Here is a 13,130-nt window from a genome sequence, read left to right as displayed (position 1 = left end):
TATCAGTATCTGTTATTCTTGAAGTGCAGTCTTTAGTGGCATTAGCATCACCTGAAATTTGTTAAAAATGCAAATTTCGGGCCCACCACAACCACTCCAAATTTACTGAAACTCTGTGGTGCCCTGGCCAGGTAGCTCAGTTGGTTAGACTGTAGTCCTGATGCACCAAGGTTGTGGGTTCAATCTCCAATCAGGGCACGTACAAGAATCAACCAATGAATGCATAAATAAGTGGAACAAGTCAATGTTTCTTTCTTTCTTCCTCTCTTTCTCTCTCTAAAAATTAATATTTTTTAAAATGATACTCTGTGGGTAAGGCCCAGAAATCTGTGTTTTAACAAGTGTCCAGGTTGATTCTCATTCACATTAAAGTTTGAGAACCAATGATGTACATTAATTTACATACAAAGTGAGCTTATATAATTACACAGGTCTTCAATGAGTACAAATATTCATAACAATATGCATTTAAGCATATATAAATACATACATATCTCATTTATACAGATGCATGTGCATACATATATGAGATATGTCTAAACATATATGTGCTATATAAGATATAGAACACATAAATACATAATGAATTATCATATATATCATACACACTATATACACATAATATCTATGCACATGTGCATACATATAGTCTTATATAAACTTTCTCTTAGCTTTTCTGGGAGGTCTAATTTTAAAATAAATGCTTTAATTGAGGAGTTAGAATGACAAATAATATGGTAATTACATATTATAAAACCTAGGTATTTTATTCAAGATGGGATACTATATGAAAATGCACACAATCAACTGATTGCATTGTATATTATGACTAGTTGTATTGATTTTATATTCATTAGTTGAGACTTAAATATGTATTTTGATATGGCTCAGTTGCATACATGAGTTACCTAAATGATAAGACAAGAATCTACTAACAGACAATTAGAAAATAAAGAACTAAGATTAATATTTTAAAGTCCGTTTTCCGAATAAAACAGTATAATTCTGGTATTACAAACTGAGCACTATGTACATATTTTCTTGTCTACAATCTCAAAAGCCTAGTCCTAAGACATAGGCACTAATAGCCTAAGTTTACAGTCTCAGTTTTGTATTAACTCCATAACTGACCTGGATAAAGTAATCTAGTATCTTTGGGTCTTGGTTTATACAGTCATAAATTGTGGACACGAATATTTGGCTTACCCATATTATTTTGAGGAACATGTTTTGTAAGTTATTTTACCTTTAAAAATACATAATCAAATTATAAGTTTCAGAATTAGTCTATACGCATTTGACAAAGAGGCATATTCAATTATTTGATAAGACATACTATGTATGGTTTTTTAATAGATGTAGATTTAATAACAAGCCATGATTTCTCTAATCTTTTTTTACCTTATTTACTTCATTAATTAAGTTACTTGATGCTGTTGGATGTTATATTCATATTGTTTTTTCCTCATCAGTGAGAAAACATACTCTTAATAATTAAATAAATCTAATAAGATTTATTAAAGAAAAATTGCTAAGTTTTAGTCAATAATTCTAGGTTTGATATTTTCCTATATATATTGCCTTTCCATAAATGCATAATCTAGCAAGGACATCTCAATGATGTCACTATCCATTAAGATAGAAAAATAGATGGATTCCTGATATTTTCCTTTAAAATACATCTAATAAAACATTTTTAAAAAATGTACACTAATTGGAGCCATATAACAATTTATCTATATATAGCAATACTAGTTAATATGGTGACCTATGGGTTCATTATTTATTCTCACATAGAGCTTAAGTTTTTAAACTGGAATGCAATGTTAAATTGCATCAAGCCAGAATACTTAGAACAACTTCTCTATCAAAATGTACAAATTTTCAATTGCTGCTGTATGAAAGAACAACATAAAATTCAAGGGGTAAAAATAAAGAAAGAGAAAATATCCTAATGAGATTGGTGTCTATGTTCTGGATTATAAATATTCACTTTTATGCAATGATAGTGTAAGATATTACTTTAGCCTGTCTTAATATACTGTTAAGATTTAAATATTTTTGTTGTTAATATTTTAAATGCCTTAAAATTTAATAAAAGCAAATTATAAAATTCTTATGATCAATTTGATAAAATTATCTAGTATTTCATGTGGTTAATGGTATTGAACTTCCCTTTTTTCTCACTGGAATTTGAAGCAAACATCTATATTATATATGTTGAAAGTAATCTGCTCTAAGAAACATCTGGTCAATAAACTAATTTGCATAAAATACATTCATAAAAGAAATGTATCTCTACAGAAAATGTTCCAGTGTTTTACATCTTGTCATACAATACCTATACAAACACTGCATATCAATGCCCATTTACTTCTTAGAAAGGTATATAACAGGTACAAAGTAGACTCTGTTTTGTTAACTTACACTGCCCTCTTTAGGTAACATTAGATAACCACACAAAGACAACTTAAAGTAAAACCTTGTTTAAAAAAAAAAATCTTTTCATTCACTCTCAAAACATAGCAGTAGAACTTTTTTATAAAGGTCCCAAGCTAATGTGGTACACATTCTGTAATTCCTTTTCCTGGGGTGGGTCAGAGAGGGGCTTATATCATATTACTCTTAGAATTTATAATTCATTTTATAATTCAATAGAATTCATTTACAACTTATTTTAGAACATGAGTAAACAAAAATTAAAACCACCCCAAAATAGCACAGTTTAACCTATCATTTAAAAAGCAGCCTGCTAAAAATATATGATGCACATAAAGTTGCTCCCACATATAATAGGCATAATGTAGAATATGAAAAATTGACAATAAAAATAATTTTCTCTCTTTTGCAGAGAATTAAAGACCAAAACAAATGAAACAGAAACAGACTCAGATTCGAGGACAAACTGATGGCTGCCAGAGGGAGGGGGATGGGAAGATGTGTCAAAAAGGTGAAGGGGAATAAGAGGGACAACTTTCAGTTAAACAAGGCACAGAAATGTGGTGTACAGCACAGGGAACAGAGTCAATAATAGCATAATAACTTTGCACAGTGAGAGATGGTTAGTAGACTTTTCAGGGTGATCACATAGTAAGATATATAAATGCTGAATCACGATGTTGTACACCTGAAACTAATACAATATGGCATGCCAACAATACTATAATAAAAAACAAAAAAACCCCACATTGAGTAACCATTTGAAATAATGAATAAAATCATACTTTAAAAACTATAAATTGATTTGATGCTTTGATTTAAAATTGATGCATCATTTTACCAAATTTCCATGTTTCCATGATTTTTCTATTTTTTGAGAAAGGAAACCACCATGCCTCAGTCTATCCCTTTGATCCATAACTAACCTGCCTCTGAAATGTTGAACACTTCTGACTGTCTGCTAGTTACAGACGGTGTTGAGGACTGTGGGGATCCAGGAGTTATTTCTGAGTCACCTGCTTCCAGGACCCCATCAACATCTCTTTCGTTAACATCTGGAAAACTGAAATCTGTGGAAGTCTCATTATCATTGAGGCTATCTGGGGTACTCTGCCCTGATCCACTCTCTTCATCACCTGTAAGAATTGCCCATGCTTTAGATTCTGGGATGAAAGGAAGCGGGGAATTACCAGTCTGAATGTCACTGGCCTGTTTTCCATCATTGTGCTTTTGGGGGAGCACATTTATTGATGGTGATTTATTAGGACTTCTGTCCACATCAGTCTGACTTTCTGAGGTCACAACTGTAACTTTATTTTCTTCTTCAGACTTCTCAGACAGTGAGTGTAAGATTGGGTTATTCTGATCCACAAGACTGTTTTCGTTGGGGTCTGAATCATTCATTACCTTTTCCTGGGATTCTCTATAGGAGGAGCATGACATACATTTATGTATGGCTAAGCCATCTCTATCTCTGTCATCATAATCATCATCATAATCATCAGTATCACCACCACCCACTAACTCAGCATCAGATCTGGCACTGTGAGTCAGCTCAGAAGTTGTTTTAGAAGGAAGTAGCAACTTGGTTGTGGCAACAGAACCATCTCTGTTTGGAGAAACAGCTGTAATGGAAACATATATATTTCCTAAAGGAACAGAATGGTCAGCAGTTAAATCTGTATCAGAAACAACTGTTGGAAAACCAGCCAATACAGCCTCAGTAATGGGAACCTTAGTGGAAGTGAAAACTTCACCAGAATATACAAGCTTATTTATAAGTGTATTTGGAGGTACATCCATCGATAAAACAGGAGTAGCAAATGCCTGCCTTCCTTTTGGGGGAAAGGCATGGTTAATGTCCAAAGTGGCAATTTGGAAGAATTTATCATTATTGAAAAATGAAGGCACCCCTTGCTGGGAACTTTCGCTTTTAAGCAAAACTGGTTCAAAATATTTCTTTTTTGCATAAGGAATGGTTAAACTTTGAAGTGAAGCAGTAGGCATATTAGAAGCAGATGATACATCAGAAACTGGTACAGATGTAGAATGTAGCATGTTTTCACTTGAAGCAGAACTTGATGCCATGGGATGTAATATTGTAGGACTAATGTCATCAACATTGGGGGTTTCAACCAATATTGGATCACTAGGCACAGCTGAAAGAGCAGTTTTAAGCAATATGTCAACTTCAGAAGCCTGAAAGGAAGGTTGCAGCAAAACTTCAGTGTTAAAAGAAGCTGGGGCCTCATAAAATAAGAGTTGAGTTGAAGGAAATAACATTTCACTAGAAGCAGGGTCAGGGGATGCTGGCTCTGAGTTTGCACTAAGCACAGGCTTAAGAGAAGTATCGCTGGATGCTTGAGATACAGCATGTGTAGGTTGAATTGAAAAGTTATTTTCTGGAAGTTGACTAATCTCATGATCAAAAGCCTTAGTGGTAGTATAAGTAAGAGAGCCTGGAAGTATTCCCTTTGTGTTAGAAATGGAAACAGGGGGTTCTTGTAAAGATGCATTCAATTTATTGACATTACTGTACAGGTCAGGCATGACTGTGTTTTCAGAATGGGAAACCAGATCACTGAAAGGAGAAATGTGCAGTTCAGTCTGATTTCCATCTACTACATCACTCTGAGAGAGCGGCTTATTACCATCACCAAACACAGATGCTGTATATGTAAATTTAGCTACAGAAACAGGTGAAGAAATGTTAAGGGCTGTCAGACCATCTGTGTCAGGTAAAAGAAATTCACTATCAGAGGAGGCTCCAGACCACTCCCCATCACCAGAGAGGCCATGAGTAGGCTGCAGCAATGATATGGTTGGGGATATTAATGAAGACTGAGGCATCAGCATTTGGCTAGGGCTGCTAAACAAGGAACCTTGAGGAGACACATCGACAGAATCATGCACTGGTATTGCAGAACTGTAAGAAACAGTGAAGAGGTGTTGGGACCTCTCCTTATCAGATAAGGCATAAGAAGGTTCAGGCCCTGAAGAACGTGCATGCATCACGACATCACTGCTGGATGGCTCAACTTGAGGAAACATAAATGTTTTATGACGGACACCAGCTTCACTACCACCAAATTCCAAGGTCTCTGAAGCAGCGTGAACAGTGGTCTGATGTGACACCACATCAGAGTATTGAGCAAGGCTGGGCTCTACCAGCAAATCACCCCCAGCCACTGGCAGAGAAGCATGCAGGGACACCTCAGTAGTCTCCACAGCAGAAGTAACTTGTGGAAGGATTTGAGAAACTGTACACAGATGGCGAAACAATTCACTACTGAAGGAAGCAGAGGAAAATGGAAGCAAAGGTGCACCATCACAGGAAGACAGGATGGATTCAAATGACACATCGACACTGGGAAATACAGGCGTAGCATGCAAGGCCCAATCACTACTTGAAGCGGCAGGGGGAGTGTTGAGGATCTGATTGTCAAGCAACAAAGGGGTGACTAGAGGAAGGACTTCACTACTGGAGGAAGGTTGAAGAGGTGTCTCACCATTGTATACCGGTTGAGTTGTCTGCGAATATACCATGTTGACAGTGGGGACCGAATGACCTTGTCCAGAGGATGGAGTAAAAGCATGAGGTGTTACCTCAGTTGGGAAGGAGGCAAAGGGAGAATAAAGTGGCATTTCCACATCTGTGACTGAAGGACCCTGTGACACCTGTGGGCCTGGAGAAGAGGACTCAGTTGTTCCCTCAGATTCGTCAATATGTATCTCGGTGTGATTAGTGTGGGGAAAGCCCTCTCCACCTGATCCAACATCGGGCTGTGTCCTTGCATCTGTGGTGCTGGGAAACCACACACTTCCATCAACAGAAGGATCCTTTAGGGATTCTTCTGAACCTGATGAGGCTGAATCTTCTGAAGCTTTTCTCGTAGGTTCTGGTATAAGGACATCATATGTGATTGCCTCTGAGCTTTCTGAAGAAACTACATACCCGTGGGATATGTTCTCAGACATGAACGGCACAGCAGTAGTTGTGGGACTGGAGCCTGAAGAATCATCAACTCCTGTATCAAGCTTGAAATTGGTCAATAAATTCTCTTCATCACTGATATCAGTAGATACCTCTGGAGGTTCTGTTATAGAAACTGTACCTAAAGATTCCACAGTCCCAGACAAGTTCAACTGTGGAAACCTGAGAATAGTTTTAGAAGCTGAAGTGCCTTCCAGAGTGTGAGGTGGCAGTTTGGTCATAGTCTGTGAAGTCAAGGAAACATTTTTTTCTGGGGCTAATTCAGTGACATGTTGGGAAGTGGAATCTAAAGATGTGTTGGGAATATCATCTTTTCCAGAGAATTCACTTCCTCTTGTTGGGGATCGGTTAGTCTTGGCCTCATTGAATTTAGTCCCTGCGTGATTGTAGTTTGTTGTGGTAGAAATCTCGGGTTCCTTTCTCCTTATTTGGTTTGTAGCACTGTCTCTACCAGGATTCACAATAGTCTCTTTTCCCTCTTCTTCCTCCTTTGAAAAGCAAACAGGATTTAATGGAACATAAGGAAATAAGAGAAAAACTAAATCTTAATAATATCTTATACTGCATTATACTGTTAACATTCATTTGTGGGATTTCGGGTACTTCCCATAAAGCACCATTCCAGAGAAGCCTTTTTCATCTTATTGCACACATAAACTAATTACTACAGTTCTGCAGAACACCAAAAAATGTTATATTTTTTGCTAATCTGCCAAAAAATAGGTATAATTTTGATTTATTCACACTGGACAGCTATTGTGTTGGCTGTTGTCATTTTTTTTGTTTTATTTGACAATCTAAGGGAAAATAGGTCAGTGCCCTTAGCTAAATCGTCAGGTATCACATGTTTTAAAAATTCTTGCTGCACCCAGGTTGAGAATCACTGACTGCTCTATCCTATAACTTTTATCATCTACCCTCTAGTCTACAGAGAGTAGTTAAGCTTAATGAAAACATCACATTTATGGCTGCCTTTATTTTAATGCCATATAACAAAGTAATTAAATTAATAGATGCCACAGCTTGGTAAAGAAGACACATTGCAGTTATGTTTATTTACTGGGAGTGCTATTTAACTTAGTATTTATTTTCTTGTTTTTATGTTTTTCTGTTCAGTTCATCTGACAACAAACTAAATAACAATTAGCTTCTTGTAATATGAAATGTCAATGAAACAACTTATTTCAAAGACTAAAGTAGTTCTATATTTCAGCATATTTCATTGTATATATTCAGAATAAATCACAATTTTTAAGCATCATAAGAGAAAGAGATTTTTATTTTTTGTTTTTGTTTTTCAATTTTGTTATAAATACTTTCCACTTAAGACTTAGGAAGATATTTTAAAGACAACTTGTCAAAGTTCATTTCTAGTACTAGTTATTTAATTTTGTGTTTCCTTTAGAAACATCATTCAGGTGGCCCAGTCTTTCATGAACACTTAGTCACTATAATGGCCCGGGAACAATTTGGGTAGAGGTCAACCAAGACACATACTTTCTGGTTTTGTTTTGCCTTTTTTTTTTTTTTTTTTAAAAAAAACACTGTTCACTTTATAATATGTCTAATTATATATTTAAAAAGCTAAACTGCCAATGGCATCGAGATATTATATTTTTAGTCCATTTGAGATATGATTTGTTAGTTTTTTATCATTGTCATCTTCTAGATCTTTTAGGGCCAAGTTCCTTAAAAGAAGAAAAAAGTAAGTATAAATTAATCAGTAGAACTTGAGCAATATCAGTAGATATATTCTGAATCCTAAACCATGTGTGCCCATGATCATGTCTCTTGCACATGAAAAGCTTCATTGTATAAAACAAACTTAACTATCCAGAGCTTACTTATTTTATTGATTTTAAGTATTTTCTAAGGCATATATGGCAACTGTGAGAAGTGTGTCAGCTTTAATGATCTAGATTGTATTAATACTAAAAGTGAATATTCTCTTAAATTCCTTAGACAAATTTCCTCACTAGTGGTCAGTATTTCTTTATGAAATTTTGCATTCTGCTTAATACCTTGTTCATAAGGACAACCCAAATGATTTCACCAAATAATTTCCTGAATAAAATAATCATCTACAAGCTCCAAAACTTCATGAAAAAGGAAATGAGAATAGATTGCCTTGACTTGCTCTTGGTGAAAATTTTTGGTCCCAGATATCTCTTTTTCCCCTAGAAGTTCTTAAAAATTTGTTTTATAATCTGATCAAAAATTTTGCTGAGGATCAATGTTAAGTTTAGAAGTATGGACTTTCTGAACTCTTCCTCAGTTTTGCAAATCTGGATTTGTGCCTAATTTCTGGTATCACTCCATACCCTTACTCTCTACAAAGACTCCTTCAAACTTTTTTCTGCTCTATTCAAACCTCTGTTTTCCTCTCCTCTCCCTTCATTCTCAGCATATGACCTTATTGTTTACAGAGAAAATAGAAGCCATAAACTGACACACACCTCCTCTTAACATTAAAACCCCAGAAGGGGGGGGGGACCCACCAACTCCACCCTCTCATCTGGTTGCAACTGAAGAATTGTTGTTCCATTTCCTTTCCTCTTCCTACATCTGTGTTTTAAATTCACTCTCCATCATCTTCTTGGGAAAGGAAAACAATTGAGTATTTTCCTCTCTTTTGTGTTCAATTTTGATTTCTCAAATGGATCATTCTTAGCTTAAATGATGTAAGTCTCTCCTATTTAAAAGGAACATAAAGGGAAGTCTCTAATTCAACTCCTAGTTATTATTCTACTCTCTCTTCCCCTTCACAACTAAAGTTCCCAAAATACATAATCTATATTCTCTATATAATCTAACAATTTCTATCAAATCCCACAATAATATTGCTTCTCTTTCTCTTTGCTTATATTCCCACACAAACACACTTTATTATCTTCCTATCACAAGCTATGTAAATTTCCATAAATTTTTTTAAAACATAATGCTACACACATATGTAAATTTCTATAAATTTTTTAAAACATAATGCTACACACATTTAAATATGGAAAAATACTATATGCATATGGACACACACATCCCTTCTATTTCTCTCTTTTCTAGCAGATTTTAGACTTCATGAAGTTCAGATACCTCTCAGAATCTGGTGAAGGCGATGGATCACTTATTAATCTTACCCATCAAATCTTGCAAATCTCTATGAGGTCATATTTCCTCTTGTCAAAATTTCAAGAAGAATTTATAATTCATGCTCTGTGATTACACATATCTGAAACTACAGATGTTTTAATGGATACTTCTTCCTATAATTTCTTATGGAGTTATTGTAAATCTCTCTTCCACTATGGTTTTGATCTGTGTTACGTGTTATCCTTCACAACTTCCATTTAAAAAAATACTGGAAACCCTTGATTATGCCGGAGATACTCTGTCTTTCTAAGTCATGCAATTCTATTTGAAGAGTACCTGAGAAACATCTCCAAACTATTCATATCCATATTCAGGCTTAAACCCATTACAAATACATTTCAGATATTTGCCAGCCTCTATCATTCATTCCTACTTGAATCAATGAAAGTGACTGAATGTTTGTGTCTCCCCCCACCCCCAAATTCATCTATTGAAATCCTACCTTCCCAATGTGATGGTATTAGGAGGTGGGGGTTTTGGGAAGGTAATTAAAATTAAATTAGATGAGGTTGTAAGGTGAAGCCCTAATGAACGGGTTTAGTGCCTTTGTAAGAGTCAGGAAAGAGCTCACTGCTTCTGCTCTGCTCTCTGCCATGTGAAGACACGAGGAAGGAGCTGGCAGTCTGCAACCCCGAAGGCCCTCGCCAGGACCTGACCATGCTGGCACCCTAAACTCAGATTCCCAGACTCCAGAACTGTCAGAAATAAATTTTTGTTGTTTATAAGCTATCCTGTTTATGATATTTTGCTATAGCAGTCCAGATTAAGACACAAACTAAAGATTTGAATTTACAGTGTAAAATAATTTCTTTTTCCTGCCTTTGACTTGATTCTGGTGATAATTTCTAGGTACATACATATCCACACACATGTGCACACAAGCATGGACACACACACACTCACACAAAGATAGCCTTAGCTGAATTTGGTGAATTCTTGAGAGGTAAACCGGTTATTTTGGTAACATAGTCCTTTGTAAGAGAGAATTGCTATATAAGTTATATAAATTGTTGAGGTAGTTATGCATATGAAAACACAACCTAATTGTTATTTATTGCTAGATAATAGCATTATTTATCACATTTTATGAGCTCATACACCTATATGTACATATGCACATGTTCATACTACATTACCAATAGCACCTGGATTTAAATTTATAATCTCAGTTAAGATTAATAGTACATTTGGTTTAAGATTAAATATAAGATACATCAGTCAATTTCTCTACATTTTAAAAATTAAGGCAATGTTGAAATGTATAAATATTCTTTATTACCCCTTTCTTGAAGAACAGTTATGCTAGTAGTAGACACTTATCATCTAAATAGTCCAAGCACAAATATCCAAATCAAAGGGGAAAAAATATATTCAATTTATATTTTGGCTCATACTTATTATCAATCATTAGTTAACTTAGTTATAAATAAACTGCAATAATATTAAGAGTTGATATTATTTCAGTCTTTTAGAAAATATTGAAAAATTTCCAATTTATAGCTAACATTCATAGCTATAATTATTTTAAGACCCATCTTTTATTACCACAAAATATTTTGTATATCTGTTATTTTTACTATACTCATTAAAGTGTCTTCTAAGTTCTTCATATAAGAATTATGTATACCAGCCCGGCTGGCATGGCTCAGTGGTTGAGCATTGACCTATGATCCAGGAGATCGAGGTTCAGTTCCCGGTCAGGGCACATGTCCGGGTTGCGGGCTTGATCCTTGGCAGGGGGCGTGCAGGAGGCAGCCGATCAATGACTTTCTCTCATCATTGATGTTTCTATCTCTCTCTCTCTCTCTCCCTTCCTCTCTCTGAAATCAATAAAAATATGTTAAAAAAAGAATTATGTATATCAATTACATGACTATCTATAAAGCTCTGCAACTAACCTTACAATAAATAATGCAACCCAAACTTTTATTAGTGCAATATCTGAAACCTAACCAATAATCCAAAACAGACTTTTAAAGTTTAAAACATCTGAATATAAAATATAGCTATGATACCTTGATTATTTCTTCAGTTCCAATTAATTCAGGAAAGAGGTCAAGTTCTATAAAATTAAAAACAAAATTATTAAAATTGTTATCCAGCCTTGTAGGTTTACCTTTGGGTGGAAAGAGAAAAAAGACAAAAAAAAGACTGTTATCTTTGGAAAAATGGAATCTGTCAATATAAAAATTTTAAATTTCAGTTTTCAACACTACTGAACACTATGTAATACAACACTACATACATCTGTATAAAACTGCATTCAAAGCCTTGATTTCTAGCCTCCATTCCAACTCCCTCCCCATTCCCACCTTAGCATCATTAAAGCTAAGAAGGAAGAGGGGAGCAGTAAGGCTAATATTCTGAGTATAAAAAAATCAAATAATTTTTCATCAGTGCAGATTTGCTTTCAACCTTAGCAGAGCTGATGAGAGCATAGTTGGGGAAATGACGGGTGTGGGGGCAGAAGTGACAGGACCTACTTTCTTATTCAGCTACCATTCCTTAAGTTTCTCTACTGAATGAGAGTCAAATACTTCTTCAGAGTTGGGCTCATAACTAATTGTACACAGGGTGTTGCCCTGGGTAAAATGGAGCATGTTCTCTAGCAGGCCCAGGCTGGGCTGGTGTTCCTGCCTCCTCTCCAGAGAAATCCAGCTAATGCTGACCATTCAAGGAATGTAATGACCAGGATCATTCAAATCCGTTTTTCCAACTGACTAGAATCAGCATATTTCAAGCCCATGGATATCTTAATCCTAAAACAAGACCCGTTAGTAAATATTTTCTAATTATTTATTAATAATAAATAATTTCTAATAAATAATTGGAAAATATTTACTAACAAGGGTTCTTTCTCTCCAACAAGGGATCTGGCCCCACTGCCAAATTACTGAGGACATAGAGGACTTGTTCACTCTCCATCTGAGCTGCCTAGGTCATCAGGAAGATGGGAGACAGGCTAACTGTGAGGGCCTAAGTATTATTACAATGAAGTTCCTCTTACTGCTATTATTTTATAAAATCTCACTCCATCACCAAAGTTTACGCTCTCCACTATCCCAATGCTGTTTATATTCTGCTTTATGCCTTGATATATCCTCAAAGGAAATGCACATGCTATAGAATTTTCAAAGGCATGACTGAATTAACAATAAGTGCTTATCAAACCCAGGCCTGATTTATAACATAGACTTTCTTGAGTTTATTTTTATCAGGAAATTTCTAGGTGTTCAGAAATGTAAAACCATAAAATACAGTGGTATGCATGAATTCAAAAAAATTTAGATAAAACTTTTTACTACTTAGCTATTTCAGAGTTACTTACCCTGAACAATTTTCTGTGCTGTAAAAATAAAAATATTCACTGGAAACTGAGTATTAAATTTTAACTCTCTGGTTGTTTTTTTGTTTGTTTCTTTGTTTTTTTCCCTGTTAAAACTGACCATGAAGGAGTTTGGAAACTTTTATTTTCATTACAACTGTTCTATCTTTTCTATTTTTGTTTCTATGAAACTCTTTTCTCACCATGTTTTTCATGTTCTTTATT

General features: G+C 35.0%; 1 protein-coding gene across 1 annotated transcript in view; it reads right to left on the bottom strand.

Annotated features, from left to right (window-relative positions):
• The window catches only part of LOC107537371 (protein tyrosine phosphatase receptor type Z1), a gene marked incomplete at its 5' end in the record, with an annotated part of 112,485 nt that overhangs the window by 37,751 nt on the left and 61,604 nt on the right, over window positions 1-13,130 (bottom strand). Inside the window, 2 exons of the mRNA XM_016213376.2 lie at window positions 5,949-6,921; window positions 11,596-11,642. Coding sequence (XP_016068862.2) covers window positions 5,949-6,921; window positions 11,596-11,642 — 1,020 coding nt within the window. The remainder of the gene's footprint in view (window positions 1-5,948; window positions 6,922-11,595; window positions 11,643-13,130) is intronic.

The sequence above is a fragment of the Miniopterus natalensis genome, chromosome 10, assembly GCF_054644295.1.
Source record: "Miniopterus natalensis isolate mMinNat1 chromosome 10, mMinNat1.hap1, whole genome shotgun sequence".
Classification (NCBI taxonomy): domain Eukaryota; kingdom Metazoa; phylum Chordata; class Mammalia; order Chiroptera; family Miniopteridae; genus Miniopterus; species Miniopterus natalensis.
This window is presented reverse-complemented; position numbering and strand designations above follow the sequence as displayed.